Source organism: Emys orbicularis, chromosome 3, assembly GCF_028017835.1.
Source record: "Emys orbicularis isolate rEmyOrb1 chromosome 3, rEmyOrb1.hap1, whole genome shotgun sequence".
NCBI lineage: Eukaryota > Metazoa > Chordata > Testudines > Emydidae > Emys > Emys orbicularis.
Window position 1 is genome coordinate 157,921,943 of NC_088685.1, and position 20,418 is coordinate 157,942,360.

General features: G+C 43.8%; 1 protein-coding gene across 1 annotated transcript in view; it reads right to left on the reverse strand.

The window, feature by feature from the left end:
- The window catches only part of ALK (ALK receptor tyrosine kinase), a 557,631-nt gene that overhangs the window by 81,017 nt on the left and 456,196 nt on the right, over positions 1-20,418 (reverse strand). The window contains exons 10-11 of the mRNA XM_065401476.1: positions 4,308-4,402; positions 3,067-3,210 (exon numbers count right to left, since the gene is read on the reverse strand). Coding sequence (XP_065257548.1) covers positions 3,067-3,210; positions 4,308-4,402 — 239 coding nt within the window. The remainder of the gene's footprint in view (positions 1-3,066; positions 3,211-4,307; positions 4,403-20,418) is intronic.

Below are 20,418 nucleotides of genomic sequence, written 5' to 3' on the forward strand. Positions count from 1 at the left end.
AAGTTGATGAAAAGAATTTGGACCCAACATAGAAACAACCTTAGCAACAGGGCTAACCAACCATGAGAGCAATTGGTACGGGAACCCACAAGGGGAGAGGCAACTCTCGATTTAGTCCTGAGTGGAGCGCAGGAGCTGGTCCAAGAGGTAACTATAACAGGACCGCTTGGAAATAGTGACCATAATATAACAACATTTAACATCCCTGTGGTGGGAAGAACACCTCAACAGCCCAACACTGTGGCATTTAATTTCAGAAAGGGGAACTATGCAAAAATGAGGGGGTTAGTTAAACAGAAATTAAAAGGTACAGTGACTAAAGTGAAATCCCTGCAAGCTGCATGGACACTTTTCAAAGACACCATAATAGAGGCCCAACTTAAATGTATACCCCAAATTAAAAAACACAGTAAAAGAACTAGAAAAGAGCCACCGTGGCTTAACAACCATGTAAAAGAAGCAGTGAGAGATAAAAAGGCAGCTTTTAAAAAGTGGAAGTCAAATCCTAGTAAGGTAAATAGAAAGGAACATAAACACTGCCTAATTAAGTGTAAAAATGTAATAAGAAAATAAGAGGAGTTTGAAGAACGGCTAGCCAAAAACTCAAAAGGTAATAACAAAATGTTTTTTAAGTACATCAGAAGCAGGAAGCCTGCTAAACAACCAGTGGGGCTCCTGGATGATCGAGATACAAAAGGAGCGCTTAAAGACGATAAAGTCATTGCGGAGAAACTAAATGGATTCTTTGCTTCAGTCTTCACGGCTGAGGATGTTAGGGAGATTCCCAAACCTGAGCCGGCTTTTGTAGGTGACAAATCAGAGGAATTGTCACAGATTGAGGTGTCACTAGAGGAGATTTTGGAATTAATTGATAAACTTAACAGTAACAAGTCACCGGGACCAGATGGCATTCACATTCTGAAAGAACTCAAATGTGAAGTTGCGGAACTATTAACTATGGTTTGTAACCTGTCCTTTAAATCGGCTTCTGTACCCAATGACTGGAAGATAGCTAATGTAACGCCAAGATTTAAAAAGGGCTCTAGAGGTGATCCCAGCAATTACAGACCGGTAAGTCTAACGTCAGTACCGGGCAAATTAGTTGAAACAATAGTAAAGAATAAAATGGTCAGACACATAGAAGAACATAAATTATTGGGCAAAAGTCAACATGGTTTCTGTAAAGGGAAATCATGTCTTACTAATCAATTAGAGTTCTTTGAAGGGGTCAACAAACATGTGGACAAGGGGGATCCAGTGGACATAGTGTACTTAGATTTCCAGAAAGCCTTTGACAAGGTCCCTCACCAAAGGCTCTTATGTAAATTAAGTTGTCATGGGATAAGAGGGAAGGTCCTTTCATGGACTGAGAACTGGTTAAAAGACAGGAAACAAAGGGTAGGAATAAATGGTAAATTCTCAGAATGGAGAGGGGTAAAAAGTGGTGTCCCCCAAGGGTCAGTCCTAGGACCAATCCTATTCAACTTATTCATAAATGATCTGGAGAAAGGGGTAAAAAGTGAGGTGGCAAAGTTTGCAGATGATACTAAACTGCTCAAGATAGTTAAGACCAAAGCAGACTGTGAAGAACTTCAAAAAGATCTCACAAAACTAAGTGATTGGGCAACAAAATGGCAAATGAAATTTAATGTGGATAAATGTAAAGTAATGCACATTGGAAGAAATAACCCCAACTATACATACAATATGATGGGGGCTAATTTAGCTACAACGAATCAGGAAAAAGATCTTTGAGTCATCGTGGATAGTTCTCTGAAGACGTCCACGCAGTGTGCAGTGGCGGTCAAAAAAGCAAACAGGATGTTAGGAATCATTAAAAAGGGGATAGAAAATAAGACGGAGAGTATCTTATTGCCCTTATATAAATCCATGGTACTCCCACATCTTGAATACTGCGTACAGATGTGGTCTCCTCATCTCAAAAAAGATATACAGGCATTAGAAAAGGTTCAGAGAAGGGCAACTAAAATGATTAGGGGTTTGGAACGGGTCCCATATGAGGAAAGATTAAAGAGGCTAGGACTTTTCAGCTTGGAAAAGAGGAGACTAAGGGGGGATATGATAGAGGTATATAAAATCATGAGTGGTGTGGAGAAAGTGAATAAGGAAAAGTTATTTACTTGTTCCCATAATACAAGAACTAGGGGCCACCAAATGAAATTAATGGGCAGCAGGTTTAAAACAAATAAAAGGAAGTTCTTTTTCACACAGCACACAGTCAACTTGTGGAACTCCTTGCCTGAGGAGGTTGTGAAGGCTAGGATTATAACAGGGTTTAAAAGAGACCTGGATAAATTCACGGAGGTTAAGTCCGTTAATGGCTAATAGCCAGGATGGGTAAAGAATGGTGTCCCTAGCCTCTGTCTGTCAGAGGGTGGCAATGGACGGCAGGAGAGAGATCACTTGATCATTACCTGTTGGGTTCACTCCCTCTCGGGCACCTGGCATTGGCCACTGTCGGTAGACAGGATACTGGGCTAGATGGACCTTTGGTCTGACCCAGTACGGGCATTCTTATGTTCTTATGTTAACTGCTGCATCTTAAAACTAGCCTGAGATGATGTCTTTAAAAATCTCTCACTATTATTTTAATCTAGTGCCAAAAAGAGGGGAAGTGGCACTAGCTGATGCAAAGATATATTAGCTACGGAGGTGTGTGACTAGACCAGGATGGATTGGACTAGTGATGTGGACTTCGCTGTATATTTTGCTTTGAGTATGGCTTTTTCCCCCAAACAATCAAGAGGCCAAACAAATATACAGTCTCAAAGTGACCATTACTCTAATTTGAGAAGAACCCCCCCCACACACACACACACGCCCATGTTCCTTTCTTTTGCAGCTCACAGACCAAATTAGTTGTAACTAACAACCTAATGATGCTTGATTTCCTCTGATCTGTTTGATTTGCCAGGGGCTTATGAAAGGCTTTATATGTTTTCTTTGATAATAAACTATACTGGATTCCATTGTGTTTAACTGAAATCTGCACTACTGTGAAAGCTGAATGCCCTGGAATGATTCTCAGCCAGAGAAATTCCCTACCTGCAGGACCAGAGATGGGAACAGTGCTGAGTTGGAGGCTCTCCAGAATCTTTTGTTCCAATCTGATCCTTTTCTGGCTGTCTCCTTTGATGAATAGATTGCTCGAATCCGGAGCTGCATCTCGAGATGTCTTCTCTCCATTGACTAGAACACAAAAAAAGCCACAGTCTGGTTTATGACTGCACTCAGACAGTGTGTGTCTCAGCAAATGGAGGTAAGTTACAGCTGATGGCCACTCTGCCTGGGTGAAGAGTCTGCCAGCCACAGGGCAAAACAATATTAAAAGGAGGGCAGAAGGGCAATTTATTGCTGCTGTGGGAGTTGAAACAAACAAAGGGGAAAAGGAGGCGGGAGGAAAGCATGCTGAACAAAAATGCAAAGCAAATGAAGCTAATAAGCTGAAATAGAGAACTGAAAGGGACACAGTCTAACAGAGTGGGCCTCACCAAGATTTAGGTACTAAAATGGTAGATAGGTTAACAATATTTATTTGCTATTTAAAGTCTGGTGATCTCATCTTCACATCAGTTCCTGTTCTAGGTTGCAGGAAGATACTGGGATAATTTAACACACTTACATATTAAATAATTAGCCACATATGAGGCTAGAGATGGGCCAACCATAAATGCTGAATCCAAATCTGAACTTCCCCAGAGCATGGGGAGATTCTGTAACCTGGTGTTTTGACTGGGCAAGCTATAGATATTGGGCCAGCCATGAAGTTTGGGTCTAGATCCAAACTTTCTTTGAAGTTTGGAGGACAGTTTAGATCCTGGGTTTTGATTCAGACCTATCTTTGTGTGAGTCAAATGAAACTGCCCCATTCCAACAAGAACACTTCACTTGATGGTTTTACGAAATTAGTGTCAATCACAGAATACCTAGGTTTACCTCTTTTCCCAGGCAGCATCCAATTTCTATTCATTTATTTGTCACAGATAACAAACCAACTAAGGACGAATGTTTTGCAACCACAAATTGACTTTTGAGCCATATTGTGTAGACAGGTGATGCCACCATCTGGATTTGCAGTGGACACTCCTGCACCATATGTCTCATTATCCATTCAAATGCAAAGTCAAAGCTCAAGCAAACTGATAAAGCATGTAGTGAAAGAGTCTCCTTCATCTGCACACAGGTACAATTTCAGGGATTTACCCTGATATTTCTGGAAAGATTTAGAATACAACTGTACCCCTTCACCCAATCACAAATAAATGGCTAATGAGAGGCACACTTACTTGTTAGGTAACAGTCCAGGCTAAGAGACACATTGTCAAAAGCAATAATGGCATCGGATTCTTCTTCCCATGAAGTGATGATCTGAAGCCAAAACCTATACAGATGGGGAAAAAGAAAAGGGATCTAGTTACGTTAAGGAGATGCGACTCCAGAGTTACCAAAAATAAAAGGATAAGTTTTAGAAAAGAGAAAACTTCTCCTTTGACATACGATCATGCAATCTTATAGTAATGGAGAAAGAATACTGAACCCTGCCTCGCAAAGGTCAATTGAGTACTATGCTGATGGGGACTGTAGAAATACCTAGATAGATACAAAGGGGAGAATGCTTATACTTTTGTTACAGAAGGCAAAACTGAGGCACAAGGAGAATAAGTGTCTTGTCCAAGCTCAGACAGCAAGTCCGGGGCAGAACCATGAAAAGAAACCAGTTCTCTTGATTCTTAGTGTAAAATTTTCAAAAGCAGTGTGACTTCAGAGCATAGGTTCCCTTTTCAAAAGTGACTTAGGCACTTTGGGCTGGATTCACCATGATGACTTAGGCTCAGCATTGAACTGCCTAATGTTTAGGGGCCCTGCCGCCTAGTGGGATTCACAGCCCTGAGTTAGGTGCCCAGGCTCCCTATTCAATACATGTGGAGAGTTAGGTGCCCAAGAAGGGGATTCACAAAAGCCAGCATGCCGAGCGGGGACCTGTCCACGCTAGTCAATAGGTAATGCTGAGGAGAGGAGTGTGGTATAACTCCTACCCTTCAAAGGCAGTTAGATGTCTAACTTCAGGCCGGAGGGAAGCTTACCCAGGGTTGTGAGTTCAATCCTTGAGGGGGCCACTTGGGGATCTGGGGCAAAATCAGTACTTGGTCCTGCTAGTGAAGGCAGGGGGCTGGACTCGATGACCTTTCAAGGTCCCTTCCAGTTCTAGGAGATAGGATATCTCCATTAATTAATTAAATTAAAATTAAATTATCCCTCCATTCGGGATTCACAGCTGTGAACCCTTTCCTGGAGATAGGTGCCTAAGCCAGGTCAGGCCTTTCTTTCAAAGAAACCAAGGAGGATGAGGTTCAAACCCCTCCTCTGCCAGATGTGTGGTAGGGATTTAAACCCAGGTCTCCCACCCTAACCGCTGGGCTTATATACAATGACTTCCATTCTCTCTCTCTGGCCCAATCAATATTTGTTGTATCTGACCCAAATTCACAAACAGTTTTGGTTCCCTGAGAAATGCGTTTTTCAGCAACTTAACTATTCACTGAAAAAAAAAATCATTGTTTCTAAACCTCGGTGAGTGCTCTAGCCACAGGGCTATTGGGTAAAAAGGGAGAACCCCCACCACCACCCCCTCTGTGTTTTGTGGGAGGCCCCATCCAGTAGGGGACTTCTGAGAAAGCCTTCTGGATTGGGCCCTACATGTACGATAGGCAGGAGGATGTCTACTTTGAGGAACATGCCGGGGCTTAGACATGAGTTAGGCGCTGGGTGTCAAGATTTGGGCAGTTTCGCGCATGCCTAGCAGCAGAATTTTAAGCACCAAGGAGACTTTACCTGCAGAAACTTAGATGCCTAGGGAATTTAGACACCTATAAAGTTAGGTGGCAACTGAGTAGAGGTTTTGAGGATCTAAATTTTGGATTTAGGTACCTAAAGAAGCAGTTAAGCACCTAAATCCCTTTGTGGATCTACCCTTTAGAAGCCTAAGTCACTAAGGTGCTGTTGAAAATTTTACTATCAATCTGCTGCCCTCTACACTGGAGTATACATTTACCACTGATTCATTACAAAAGGAAATTCAGAATCTCTAACTCAGATCTTGCAAGACAAATGACAGAAGAATTTGCCACTTGCAGACTATGGGAACTGTAGAACTGTTTACTTTAGTGCAAAAGAGACTGAGCATACATTTGCATTAAATCACTTTCATGCTCCCAGCTGGCCTTCAGAGGGGAGCTAGGAAGAAATATCATGGCAAATTCATTTTCAATTATTTTTCAAGCCAATTGATATAGCAAAAATATTAATTTACAATAAATATTTCCAGTTCTACAATATATAGTCAGTGTAATGACATAGGGTACTCATGGGCTTAAACTGACTCTTAGAGTCTAAGCTGTGCAATTTCATCTGTTCCTGCTGCTTATTTGCCGCCTGGAGTCATAATCCTTTCCTTAGGACACAAGAATAATTTCTAACAGTAACCAACTGTGACACTGGGACAAGATGTTGGTCTCAAAGGTTGTATCAAGGCCACAAAAAATGATACCTTCAGGTGAGGACCGAGGAGCAAGAGAATATGAAATCTTAAAAACAGGAGAGATCTTGAGCCAAATTCTCTGCCGCGTCCTGATTCTCTGCCTTATCCCCAGCCCAGGGTAGAACAGTCTACCCTGGTCTACCTTGTCTATGGTCTCCCAGGGTATATGTACGCTGCAATTAGGCACCCGCCGCTGGCCAGAGCCAACTGACTCTGGCTCATGGGGCTCAGACCAAGGGCTGTTTAATTGCAGTGTAGATGTTCAGGCTTGGCCTGCAGCCCGAGCTCTGGGACCCTCCCTCCTTGCAGGGTCCTAGAGCCCAGGCTCCAGCCTGAGCCCAAACCTCGACACTGCAATTAAACAGCCCCTTAGCCCAAGCTCTGCGAGCATGAGTCATCTGACATGGCCAGCTGTGGTTTTTTAATTGCAGTGCAGGCATATCCAAAGAGACTATTTGTCAAGCTGGGGATAGCTGGGGTGAAGCCCACTCCACCTACTTCCAGTCCCCACCAATGTCATCCTTCCTGTGCTAGGGACCACGGGGACAGAGGCAAAGGATCTGGCACAACCAGGAATCCACAAGCAGCAAAGTTGCTGGTGGTCTCTTTGCACCACCTGAGTGGCATAAAGGGAGTGAAACAGAGTAGAAAAATCTGCCCCCTTATCTCCATGCAAATGCCCTGATCAGAGAAGAGTTTATTTATTCCTTTACTCTTTATTTCTGCAAATAGAAAACTGTAATGTTGTGATACTGAAGTTTCTCCCCTCAGCATGAAAGGGGCGATATGAGCTAGAGAATGTATCAAAAATAGAATGATTTTTAAAATGTTCTGAAAGACAGAAGCAGCAGCTGTTTAAAAGAGGCTGATTGACACTGGGAATTGCATATATTCTGAAGGAGAAACATTGCTAACAATCAGAGGAAACTCAATGAGATGTCAAAACATAAACATGTTTTCTGAACTGAACTACCTTTATCACCTAGGAAGCAACAGCTCGATCTAAATAACTCCTGAGAAAAATCACAGAAGCATAGTTCTTTCCCTCCTCAGCTATGTGCTGCAACAACCTGGTACTGCCAGAAGCTCTCGAGTTTCTAGTCAATCACCTGAGTCCTAATTAATACGGGCATGGGGGTAAATCTGGGGAAAGCCTTGCACAACATTTTTTGCTTTTGCAGTCCACAGTGTTGCACGCACACACAGGCCTCTCTCTACCCACCCATCCAAAGCTGAAACCCCAATATGCTTTGAATAAAATAATCAAAGTATTCTAGGTACTGGTGTACGAATGGACACAGTGACATTAGGCATCCCAAATGGCTCACCTTCCCCTCACTCAATACTTGGCACAACACGTTTAGCATTTAAGGCACAGGACTGAGTGGCTGGAGACTTGCGTTATATTACAGGCTGCGTCACTGACTCACTATGTGTCCTTGGGAAAATCACTTAGAGCTGGTTTAAATGGCATGTAAAGTGTTCTAAAGGGGTGTGATTTGGAAAGCACTTTAATGTGTTGTGCTCTAGGTACCTAGTCTGCATTAATGAGTGCACCAGCAGGGCCTACATAGGGACAACTAAAGCACAACAGGCTAGAGCATTTTGTAAATCACACCTCTCTAGAGCACTTTGCTGCATCACATAGACAAGTCCTTTATCTCCTTGTGCCTCAGTTTTTTCCATATTAAATAAGGATAATACCCGGAAGAGGGGAGATTATGAGGATACCTAAATTAATGTTTGTCAAAGTGTGTTCTGATCCTTGGATGGAAGGTGCTATATGAATATAAATTATTATTGCCCTAGCACAGGGTTTATCCAGGCCATCGAAGTTTATTGCTTGAAAATCCAGTGAAACCACAGAAGTGAGAGACAGAAAAGACTCAGTAGGCCATTATCCTGGCTAATGCACCACTTTTGCATACAGTCTATTCTCCAGTGCTTTGGGATTCTGATTTTATAAGACACAAGCAATGAAATAAACTGAAGTGGAGAATTAGTGCTCCAAGGTGATGGATTGCCACACATGTAGGAAATAGCATAACCTGTCCAAGAAAGGTGGAGGAGGGCTAGTGAGATCCAGGTCAAGTAGCATGTCCTTGACACGAGAGTCAAATCAACTGCTTTGAGGCCTCAGGTTGCCGAGACAAAGAAACTGAGGAGGTAGAAGGCATCAGTCTCCTCCTCTTGGACCTTTGCCTTCTCTTAGATTGGTCAACCTGACAGTAAGGGTAATATTGCTGCCTAGGCTGGTATTAGAATAATGTTTTGCCCTCTTTGTTGCCAGAGTGTAGAGGCCCAAGAATTTCAAAACCGCTTGAGTCCTTTAGCATGTACAAATCATCCTCTGTTTTAGATAAGAATGCTGCACATCTCTCAAAGGGGAAGTCCTTAGCTGCCTGGTGCACATCCGCAAGAATCCCTGAGGACTACAATCAGGTTGAATGGAGCATAGTCACCACCATCACTGTTGTCTTGGCTGCAGAATCTGCTGCATCCAAAGAAGCCTGCAAAGCTGATTGAGAAATGAGGCAGCTCTCTGAGATGAGTGACTAAAATTGTTCCCTTCTGATAACTTGCTCACAAACTGAGATATTGCCACTTAGCTACAGAAGTCCTACCTTGACAACTGACGGTAATTGCAATGTGAAGTTGTAAATTTGCTGAAGAATAAAAGTCTGTCTACCAGAACAGTCAAGCTTTTAGGCACCTTTGTCTCTGAGGTAGCCTTAGCCCAGCCCTGCTGGCTCTTCTCATTCACCACGGCCACTACTAAAGAGTCAGGGGTGGGATGTAAATAGTGTTCCGCATTTTCAGTTGTTACCGGTTTCCACTGATGAATTACCAATTTCTTTATTAAAAGGAGTTCAGTTTTTACTGATTTACACCCGTTTATCAATCCACTTGGTATTTTGTTGGGTACTTTTTATTGTTAAACACTAGTCCTTTATGCGACTGTTGTGTCCTGCAGCACTAGGATTGAAGCAGTTACACAGTGTAAAACACAGAACACCCACATTGTGGAGGTCGGAAAATCAAACAACATAAATATCATGCTATGATTGGCTCACAAAGAGGGGCTGCCCGCCTATTTCACTTGAGTCCATTTAGTGCGGCACTGAATTGAAACAATCAACCCTCCCCAGAGAAATATGTGTAACACCCCCTATCCACCTAGTTACCTCCTTTAGTGCCAGTCTCCTTATGGGTTTGGATGGACTAGGCCTGGGTTCTTCTGCATCCCCACACAGCTAGTTCTGCCCTCTCTGTGGCTGGCTCCAGACTACTCCCAAAATGGCTTCTCCCGCCTCCAGGATTCCCAGGGGAGGGTATCTCACTCCCTATTGGTCAGATTAGCTCTTCTTCCCAGGCTTTCCCTTGTCAATCATTTGACTCTGCCCCCTCCCCCAAGCAGGCATGCCTACAATCCTTCCCCAATCAATAGGGACCCCTCTTGTTCTATATGGTGCCTCTCCTCTCGCCCTCTTGGTTGCTTAGCGGACTCGGAATCTGCCCTTGGCTTCCCCTTCCTATCTGGGACAATGTGCCTCTCCCTGAACTGCCAGTACACAGAGTCCCAGGAACCTAGCTAAGCTCCTTGGGGGTTACAGATAGAAAAGGTAAACATGGGGCAAAACCGCAAATCTGTGCCTGAATACGAACAGGAAAATCAGTGCTTAGAAATTTTCAAGAAAAGTAAAGCCGGGAGTGAAGAGGATGCCTTGTGCTGCAAGTACAGCAGCATTGAGGTCAGTGCTCGCATTGACAGGCTAAAGGAGCATGTTGAACACAAGTGACACAAGAAGCTTAAAGAAGCAAGTGAGCTTCGGGATAAACAGTCAATATCAGGAGGTTTCACCAGGGCTTTAAGGAAAGAGAGGACACAGCACAACTGTGTCAATGAATTTGTGCGTACTCTTTGTTTCACTGGACAACCACTGTTAATAGCAGAGGGGCCTACTGGTGACTTTGTGCAACAATACTGTCCAGCAACAAAAACCCTTGCTAATGCAGACAACCTCACTCGTAAGTATCTGAAAGAAAATGATGCTTTAGTGTCTAAACGGATGGAACAAATTGATGGAAATATGGTGTCTAGTCAGATTTTTAATGAGTCTCTTGATGCTTTGGACCGCCGATTCTTGGCCTTTTGTTTTTGCTTTTTGCTTTCAAAGAGAATAAACCCGCATTGCTTTGTGCTAATGTGACATTCATCTCCTCTGGAGATACCTGTTTCGTTAATGCAATAACTGATACTTTTGAGATGTACCAGCTAACTTGGGAAAATGTGGCCACAACTAACACAGATTCTGCTTCCTACACGGCTAAATTTGCAAGGGAGATTAAACTCAATCAGAAACTGGAGCTGCCACATATTACCTGTCCTGCTCATCTGAATAACGTTGCGCAGTCAGCAGCTACTGCTACAGAAGAAATGAAAAATGTGAAATCTTGACTCACTGGATTCAGAGCCATTTTCAAGCACTCAGACAAGTTGAAGGCTTTGTTTTACACAGTGTGAGACAAGCGCAGAGCCGACTGCCAATTACCTACCCCTGTTGTGCCACATCGGTGCATGAGCTTGTACTTCGCTGCCTGTCATGTAAATAACACGTGTGGACTATGCTAATGCATCTCATAAATCATCCTGAGTTTGTTGGTTCTAAAGCAGAAACTCTGAAGAGACTGGCAAATAACCAAAATGACTGCCAGCTTCTGCGCACCAAGCTAATGTTCATTGTTGAAAATTTGGAATAACTGTGTGATGCACAGAAAACATTGTAGTTTTCTCTGACCACTGCCAACACATTTCCAATACAGATGTTTACCGGATCCTGACAACCAGAATCTCAGCTGAATTGAGCACAAAATCTGCAAGAGAAACATATGGCGAGAAACCCCAGCTGTTTCTGGCACTCTTTCTGACCCCAGAACGCGAGAAAACCAAAAAGTGTTCAAAACCTTCAACACAATGCTCAGCAAGCAATGGGAGATGACTGTGACCCGCAGTCTGAACCCAGCATGAACCTCAACATGAGTGAGGATACTGTGAAGAAATTTATGTGGATTTCTGGAAAAACTACTACCTCTGAGAGACAAAAAAATACTTTTGTACATAAAAAAAGGTTTAAACTATATTATAGTAAAATGTGTATATTATAAAAGTTGTTTTGGTTTTCTTTTTCCCCTGATTTTCCCCAATGTTTTTATTTTTATTTTTTAACCCGATTTCATCCTGGTTTTAATGTTTGGAAAATGAACACTGAAAAATTCCTGGATTATTTTTTTTTTTTTTACAAATAAAAACTGAAAACACAGAACACTAGATGCAATAAAACTATCCAAATCCCTGAGATGGAAGTTGGTATTTGTGTTTAATATGTTTGGCCACATGGGGAAAGGAGGATGGGGTTTGCCAGAGTATTTTGGCTGGCTGCACAATAGCCTCATTGATAGGTAAGTACTATCTTTCCTTCTGAAGTGGGATGGAAAATGTTGATCAGTTTGTGGGTATTTGCCTCCACTAGCTCCACTTGAATGCCCAGATAAGCTGCCATTCTCCTGAGGAGCCCCTGATATATCTTGAAGTCATCTGGTACCAGAGCCTCATCAGGCAATGAGGAGGATATCTGAAGGGAAGGGAAAAGAAAGAGCTCCTCAGGCTGTTCCTGTGCTACCACAGCAGGCTGCAGCTCCAAAGTAGGTTGAAGTAAGTCCTGAGCTTGAGAGTCCAAAGGCTGTTCAGTAGAGACTGTCACCCCTCAGTACTGTCTGTATGGGTGATGTAGATCTGGATGCTGGAGGTGTCCCCTAGGGCATATAATAGGGCCATTGAGGGGGCTGGTGTGGTATCAGGCCCCAGGCATGTCTGGCCCCTGCATCACAACCCCTGGCTGAAATCTTCTGAAACCCACACCAGGGAATATGAGAATGGGATCAGGAGGAAGCTCTGGACTCTCAGCGTTGAGATACCTGAAAGCCTACCTTGGGGTCCAATGGACACTCTAAGTATTCCGAGACCCACGGTGGCACAGTACTAAGAGGGGTCCTTGGTGACCGAGATCTGGATCTGGCTTCCTGGCTGCCGGTAACATGTGCTGTGTAGGAGCTGGTACCGGACCACAAGAGGTGAAAGGAGCCGGTACCAAGCCTGAAGCTGGCGGCCCCACAACAAAGCATTCAGGTGCCAATGGCCTTGGCAGCTGTGCTGGTGCTGGAAGAGGGACTTCACTCTGAAGGAATGGGGATGGTGGTACTGACAGGCATAACAAATCCCTGGCCATGGCATAAGCCTCTGGCGTAGTCATACAGACACAGGGTGCTGACCCACAGTGATCAGGAATGATTGCTCCATTGCAGCCAAAGAGGTCTTGACAGGAGGGCACTGCAGTTAAGGGTTCAGCTCTCTCTGTATGCACTGGTACCAGGAAGTGGCAAGACAAAAGACACACTGTGAGTACTGGCATGACATTCTGCAGAGGAGTCCTGCTCTCTGGACTTCAAAAAAGCCGATGCCGATGTATCCTTGTGTTTCTGAAGCTGGGACTGCTCTCAAGTCTTGGGCCTTGAAAAAGACTGTCCCGGTGAAGGGACTCTACTGCAGCTGGGCAAGCACTTTGGGAGGAAGAACTTCCCTTGGATGACCAAGTGGGGTCCGATGCCCATCTAAGAGTGGTCTCCATCAGGATGTAACAGAGACATTCCTCCCTAGGCTTCTTTCTCTTGGTCTCAAAACCAAAACAAATAGAGTGCCCTATCTCTAACATGACCCTCACCCAAGCACTTTTCTTCTGAGGCTGCCAAATGAATGCCAGTTAGAGAGGTGACTTTTGTGATGTGGACATCTGTCCATTAGAAGCGGAATTGAGACCCACCAATTCATTTCACAGAGGTAAAAGAAAGGCTCTTCATGCCAGTTTTCAAGGCAACTTTTGCAGACTCAAAAATATTCAGATAGGCCCTTAGGGACAGATTTCAACGGTATTTAGATGCGTAAAGAGGGAAACTGAAAATCCCACTGGGAGCCTATCTCCTTCTTTAGGCACTTTTGAATTCTGACCCTTACTGATTCTGGAGTTTTGGGTGATTGGCTGGGCTGAATCTAAGCTCTTCATCCTTTGAAGTCTGCTCTTCACTGCCTGTTATAGTCATGTCTCATCAGTCTCTCCTGCCAGCACAGAATTGTTCTGATTATGGGGAGAGAACTATCATCTAAGCTGGCCACATAAGAAGTCCGGTAAATGGAATAGGTCAATTTCTGTCTTTTGTTACATTCACTGAAGTTAACACTAAGCATCATTGCTACAACTTGGGCTGCACAGACATAACAGATGGCAGAATTTGTCCCATTGTGTTCAGACTTCCTGTATGGCTAATAAGTTGATAGTCTTGTCTCTATTTGTCAGTGACAGAAACACTGAACTTTTATTCCCCTGTTCTAGGTCCAGAACTCTTATTTTCTTAACTGCATAAGGAGATATGAATAAGACTGGAATTTGTCTCAATTCAGAGGGGGTCTGTGACAACTGGGAAACAGTAATTGATACAGTACTCTGGTCACTGCAACAACAAGCAGTTGCTTGGGAGTAGCCCTGATTAGGAAGAGCTGTGCCTAATTGCTGGATTGGGAGGGGCTGAGGAAAGCCCAAAGGCGAATTAGCCCATTACCAACAAGATAAAAAAGACACAGGAAGGGAAATGCTTGTGGGGAAGACAGAGATTGGCAGGCTTTTGAAAGGCAGGGCAGGGCAGGGCAGGGCAGGGGACAGGACAGGACAGGACAGGACGGGGAGGGGATGAAGGTGCGCTAAGGATTGTAGGATATTGTCAATGCAGAGCTGCTTGAGTTTGTACAGGTTGCTGGGCAAACAGTGCAATAAACCATGCGGTGTTTGACCAGAAGGTGATCTCCAAGCAGCTTGTAGCTTGAAAAGAGACAAGAATGGGACCCCACACGTTCACATTTAGGAGCTTGTCCAGGATCTATAGCTGGCTTGAGGGTTTTGCAGCCTGGACCAGGAGAAGCCTCTGCAGTGGCTGGGAAACTGCAAGAAGAGCTGCAGAAGACTCTGAAAAGTTTCCAACAATCCCACCACATAGAGAGCCAGCCCTTGTTTGCAGGCAGAATAGCAAAAGAGTCTGCAGGATGTTATAAGAGATAAAGCCCAAAGGGCAACAGCAACTTCTAGAAAAGGTGGTGAGTCCTGTGGAAGGGGTGCTAGACCAAGCAAGAGATGATCCCCAGATCCAGATGCAAGGACTGTAAGTGTACCCTGTTATAGGGTCCCAAATGGAAAAAAACCATGCAAATGTCAAACACCTTCAGATCCACCATGATTACTGTGTGATTATGTTAATCTCATTTATTTCTTTTCTAAAACAAATGGAGCTTTGGTGAAAACTTTGTCCCCTGAGACCAGCATGTCTGCAACAAATAGTTCATCTTTTTTCTCTCTGATTTAATGTCACTATTCATTTAGAAATATGATGTCTCTCAAATTTCACTGAAACAAGTTCATTAGTCAACCAACATTTCAATCATTAGCTTCAGTGGTTTAGCTTAATGGGCTAATTAAGCGAAATTTAATCAAAACTGAAGATGGAGATGTCATATTAGTGAGAAAAAATATGGATGACTTTTCTCTCCTCTTTCTGTACAAAAAAATGTAGTACAGGAACATTGTCACTAATCTAATCACTCAGAGCCTGATCCAATGCCCATTGAACTCAACAGTAAGACTCACATTGACTTTAATAGGCATTGGGATTAAGTCCTAAAGGCAGTGACTGTTGGCAGACCATAAGCATGCTCAAAGGTTGTGGATTAACATGGACTTAAGTGATTTAATGTTCACATTGTGCCTTACAAACAGAGATGTTTTGAACAGAGACTGCAGATGATATTTGGAAAAAAAAAAAACTAACAACAAAAATCAATGCTGACAATTGTGCCATGAGTTTGCTGCTTATTAAACCTGCCTCGGCAGCATCTGCACATGAATTGCAAATGCTAGTCAGACAGTTTTATGTTTGCACGCTGAGTTCCATTACAGGAACAACATGATGGTCGATAGTGGTTTTAATGGCTCGAGTCCTGGAAAATCTTAGCTTGAGGATAAGAGGAACTTCTTGGTTTCATTCAAGTGCTGATGTCCTTGTTGTCACTACTTTTGTCCTGTTCAACCCTAAGGCCATGTTTAAAATGGTTCCTCTGATGCATGGCTGGTGGTGGAGTGTTGGCTAAAAATAAATTAATCTTGGCTGATCTACGGGAATATCTGATGATATTCCATGGCATTTGCTTTCTTTCTGAAGCAGACGGGAAATGTTTCACTAGGTGGACAGGAAGACTAATTCAAATCTCCCTTTTGAGCAACATCAGCTGAGCTGACTGTAGGGATAACACTTTATTTAAACTTAAACCACAACCACAGGAGACGATGGTGACAGCTCAAATACTTGAGAGTTAGAGGTGAGAAAGGCGATCTAAGGCCAAGCTGAATTCATTTTCTTTGGTTGGTTTGTTTGGCCTGAGCCGGAAAGTATGGATTCAGATAATAATTTCCCCAAACAGTAGGAGAGTTTGGATCTGGGAGTTTGGCTGAGCCTATTATAGCAACAGGCACCGATCTATGAGGTTAGATCTGGATCCCAATTCCTCCCAAACTCAGGATCTTTAAATCCGGGGTTTCACTTCAGACCCATCAGTATTTGATCTTAACCCTACCTTCTTACTTCCTCCAACCCTGATGGAGTAGTTTAAGGATTCTCTTGAATTCATTTAGACCTTATTTATACAGGGAAATTTACCAGCACGTATAATTATACTGGTATAGCCATGCTGGTAAATTTCCCTGTATAGAATAGCCCTAATTCTCTTTGCTTCCATCACCTAAATTGAGATTGTATTCCATAGCTTTGTTATTTTTTGTGTAGAGTAGTTCTGCTCCTGTCTGGGGAGAAGCAGAGAACATTTTGCCTGGAGTGGAGAGCTCAGAAAGCCTGTATTTATATTAAGTCCCCACAACTCCCTCCTTTTAATAACAACTCAGAATCCCAACAGTGCTTTTAATGTCAGCTCACAGACACAGTGCAGGTAACCAACAGCCAGTCTCATGCAGCTCTCTTCATGCTATAGCGTGGAATGGTTCATAATCACTACAATCAAAAATCCATTCCAGTCAAGGATGACCGAGAAAAGGAACACATGAGAGTCACTACACGTACAAACACACATTCAGAGATAGAGACACAGAGAGCCAGTACGTACAGGTAATGTTTCTTACTTAAGAATGGTATTTCTCTGAAGGCCAAGGTCTGTCTCTAACTAGAATAATTATTATTTGTCCTGCACAGGACTGAAGTACCAATGGAATAGCCAACTTTCTGAGCACCGACCCCAGTTGCCTTAATAGCTTCCATAGCACAAATGTCACACTGGTAGCACTTACCACAGAGAGAAATACTTGGAAAATGAGAGAAGAGATACCCTTGGTTGGAATGAAATTATTTGGAGAAATAGAGGCATCTCAGTCAAGCAAAGTTAAAAAGAACTTTCATTCAGAAAGTTACCTATGAGCCAACAATAAAAGGGCAGCTGGGATTCAAAGTTGTTATTAAAGGGGAGGGTGCTGTAGGGAATAAACATACATGCACCAATTCTATCACAGGCACTGCTAATGCACCTATCACCAACTGTGTTTCAAAAGTAGGGCATTAGGATGAGTGAAGAACATTACAAAACAGAACTGCAGTAGGTGGGCATTAGAGACTGTCCTTCCTGCCACAGAATATACTGTTATACATTGGGGAAAAAAGAGACGTTTCACACCCTGTGAAGTAACTGCAGTTCTTGGAGATGTGTCCCTCTATGGGTGCTCCACTTTGGTTACTTCAGGTACATGTGCACCCCCAAGTGCCTCTGATTGGAGATTTTCATTAGCAGCGTCTGTTTGGCCTGCACATGCGCCGTTGATATCCTCATGCCCCTCACCGAGGTTATATCAGGGTGTGTGCGCAAACTGCCCTCAGTTGTTTCTCCACCACTGAGTCTCAGAAGGAAACTTCGAAGCAGAGGGGAAGGAGAGTGGGTAGTGGAGCACCCATACGGACACACGCCTCAAAGAACTACAGTTACTGCACAGGGTGAGTAACCTCTCTTTCTTTTTCGAGTAACATCCATGTGGATGCTCCACTTCAGGTGACTCCCATAAGGAAGGGACCGCTTCGGAGTTGAGTCCATTACGGAGGAGAGAACTACATTGCCAACTGCTGCATCAGATCTAGAGGCATCGACTAAATCATAGTGTCTGGAGAAGGTATGTGCCGAAGACCATGTAAGCAGCCCTGCAGATCTCAGAAACTGGGACATTTTTAAGGAGAGCCATATATCTAGATTGTGACCTCATTGAATGAACTGACATGCCAGCAGGATATGCTGAACACCTACCTGCATGAATGGTTCTTTTACTGTAGAGCTCTCTTCCTCACCATCTACATTTGAGGCTGAATGTGTTAGGCACCTAAGAGGCTGTATGGAACAATGGATGTGGGCTTGTCTACTCTTGAAATGCTGCAGCGCTGCAATTGCACTGCTGTAGCACATCAGTGTACACACAACCTATGCTGCCAAGAGGGGCTGTCCCATCAGTTTAGGTCAGTGGTGGGCAACCTATGGCCCATCATGGTAATCTGCTTGAGGGCCACGAGACGTTTTGCTGACGTTGACCGTCTGCAGGCATGGCCCCCCCGCAGCTTCCCGTGGCTGTGGTTCACCGTTCCCGGCCAATGGGAGCTGTGGGAAGCGGTGGGCTGCAGGGAGAACTGTGGCCACTAGGAGTGGCAGGGGGCCGTGCCTGCAGACAGTCAACGTCAGCAAAATGTCTCATGACCCGCAAGCAGATTACTCTGATGGGCTGTTTGAGGCCCGTGGGCCACAGGTTGCCCATCACTGGTTTAGGTAATCCACTTCCCTGAGAGTAGTCTTCTGTCTACCTAGTGCTGTCTACACTGTTAGGTCAGCTTAACTATGATGCTCGGGGAGGGGGGGAAAGGATTTTTGACACTTGAGCGATGTAGCTTGGTCAACCTAACCGTTTAGTGTTGACAAGGCCTGTGATTGGCATGAGAAGCTGAACAACCCAGTCAAAGTGACATGAGCTTGCCACGAAAAAGAAATTATGGGCTTTCCTTGTGTTGTTAGGGCTTTTTTTCTCCCATTGATCATTTTCTAAACCCTCTTGAAGAGGCTGAATTAAACTGAGGGAATACCTACTAGACTCAGGAAAATCTGGACAGCAAGAATCAGTGTGAAACATAAAAGAATACCCGGGTGAGCTAACACGAGCTTTGAGATAATCCTAGTATTGCCAACCCTACACATTCAAAATCATTAGTCAGACCCCCCCAAAATCATGGGATTGAACCCCCTACATTCTGGGTTTTTTTATTTGCCATCTGGCTTCTGAGCCTCCAAGATTCACTCTAGTTATATTTTCCAGCGTCTCTCAGTAACTCTGAGGTCTAGAAACTTAAAAAAAGAAAAGAAAGAAAGAAGGTGGAGATTCTCATTTGATCACTTGTCTCCAGAAGCTGAGGTTGTAAATAAAACACCAAATATTGTGAAACTGGTGATAAAATCACAAGAGTTGGCAACACTGTCATTGGCTCTCCAAAATTCCACAATTTCTCTGCTCACCTGCTGGAAACAGGGGCACTGGAACGTGTGTGTGTGTGCGGGGGCAGGGTAGGGGGCTATGGCCCCATCACCAGCAGTAAGGGAGGGGGCAGAAAGGAGCGAGCAGAGGATGGGGTCTTGGGGGAAAGAGGCAGCATCAGGGCAGGGCCTTGGGGAGAAGGGGCTATGTGGCATGGGGCCTTGGGAAGAAGGGGCAGCACAGGGGGTGGGGCCACGGTTTGGGCGCCAGTGGCCCCCCCACTTTTAGGGTCCTTCTGTTGCCCCTGGCTGGAAAGACATCCCTTCCAAAGCTGTTGCTTACAGATTGATTTCTGACAGAGATAGCCCAATCCAACACCCAATGTTAAACATACCAACCTTGCTAATGGCTTTTATCTCTTTGTAATAAACTGAACTGAAAGCCTGGGTCCCGACACTAAATATTAGATGGTTAAATCTAGATGACAATTCTGTGGCTTGAACCCATGTCTAATTTTGAAAAATTACCTTTAACTCTATCCAGTGGAAAAAATCACGTTTTATTTGCCTTAAGGGTAATAAGAATGGTGATATGTCTCAGCCCCTGATAGTTTCATGCTACATTAGGCCTTTAATGCAAAACAGTTACTACCCCTTCCCCCATCCCCAATCACTTCTTAGCCTTCTGAACAAAAGGTGGGGTTAGGGGAGAGGCTGTGGCACTGATCTTCTCTAGGAAGGGAAGACAAAGCACCAGTTAGATGATATGCTTCAGTGTGGTTTAATTAAATCCATTTGGGCTGGTGGCACTGGAGTGGTAAATAACCTAGTTTAATGAAAGGTAATAGATTGATTTGGGATGTAGGGTGCCTCGATCTGTAACAAGGAGAGTGCTACTATTATTACTGATAACTCCGCAGCTTTGCTGCTGGGGAATCAGAGATGAACCCCTCCTTTCCAAAGAGTCACAGCCACTTACAACTGACCCCAAATATAGGTTTTGTAACCCTACATAACAAACCTGATGAAAGGATTCAAAGAAAATAAAAAGCCCTAACCTAGATATGTTCCTATTTTTTTTATTTTTCCTATTGCCAATGGAAATAGTGTAAATAAACAAACATTTCCCAGCACTGCTTGCAACCCAAATATTTTAGACTGTGCTAATGCATAAGAGCCAGAATGTGAAAATGACTTGAAA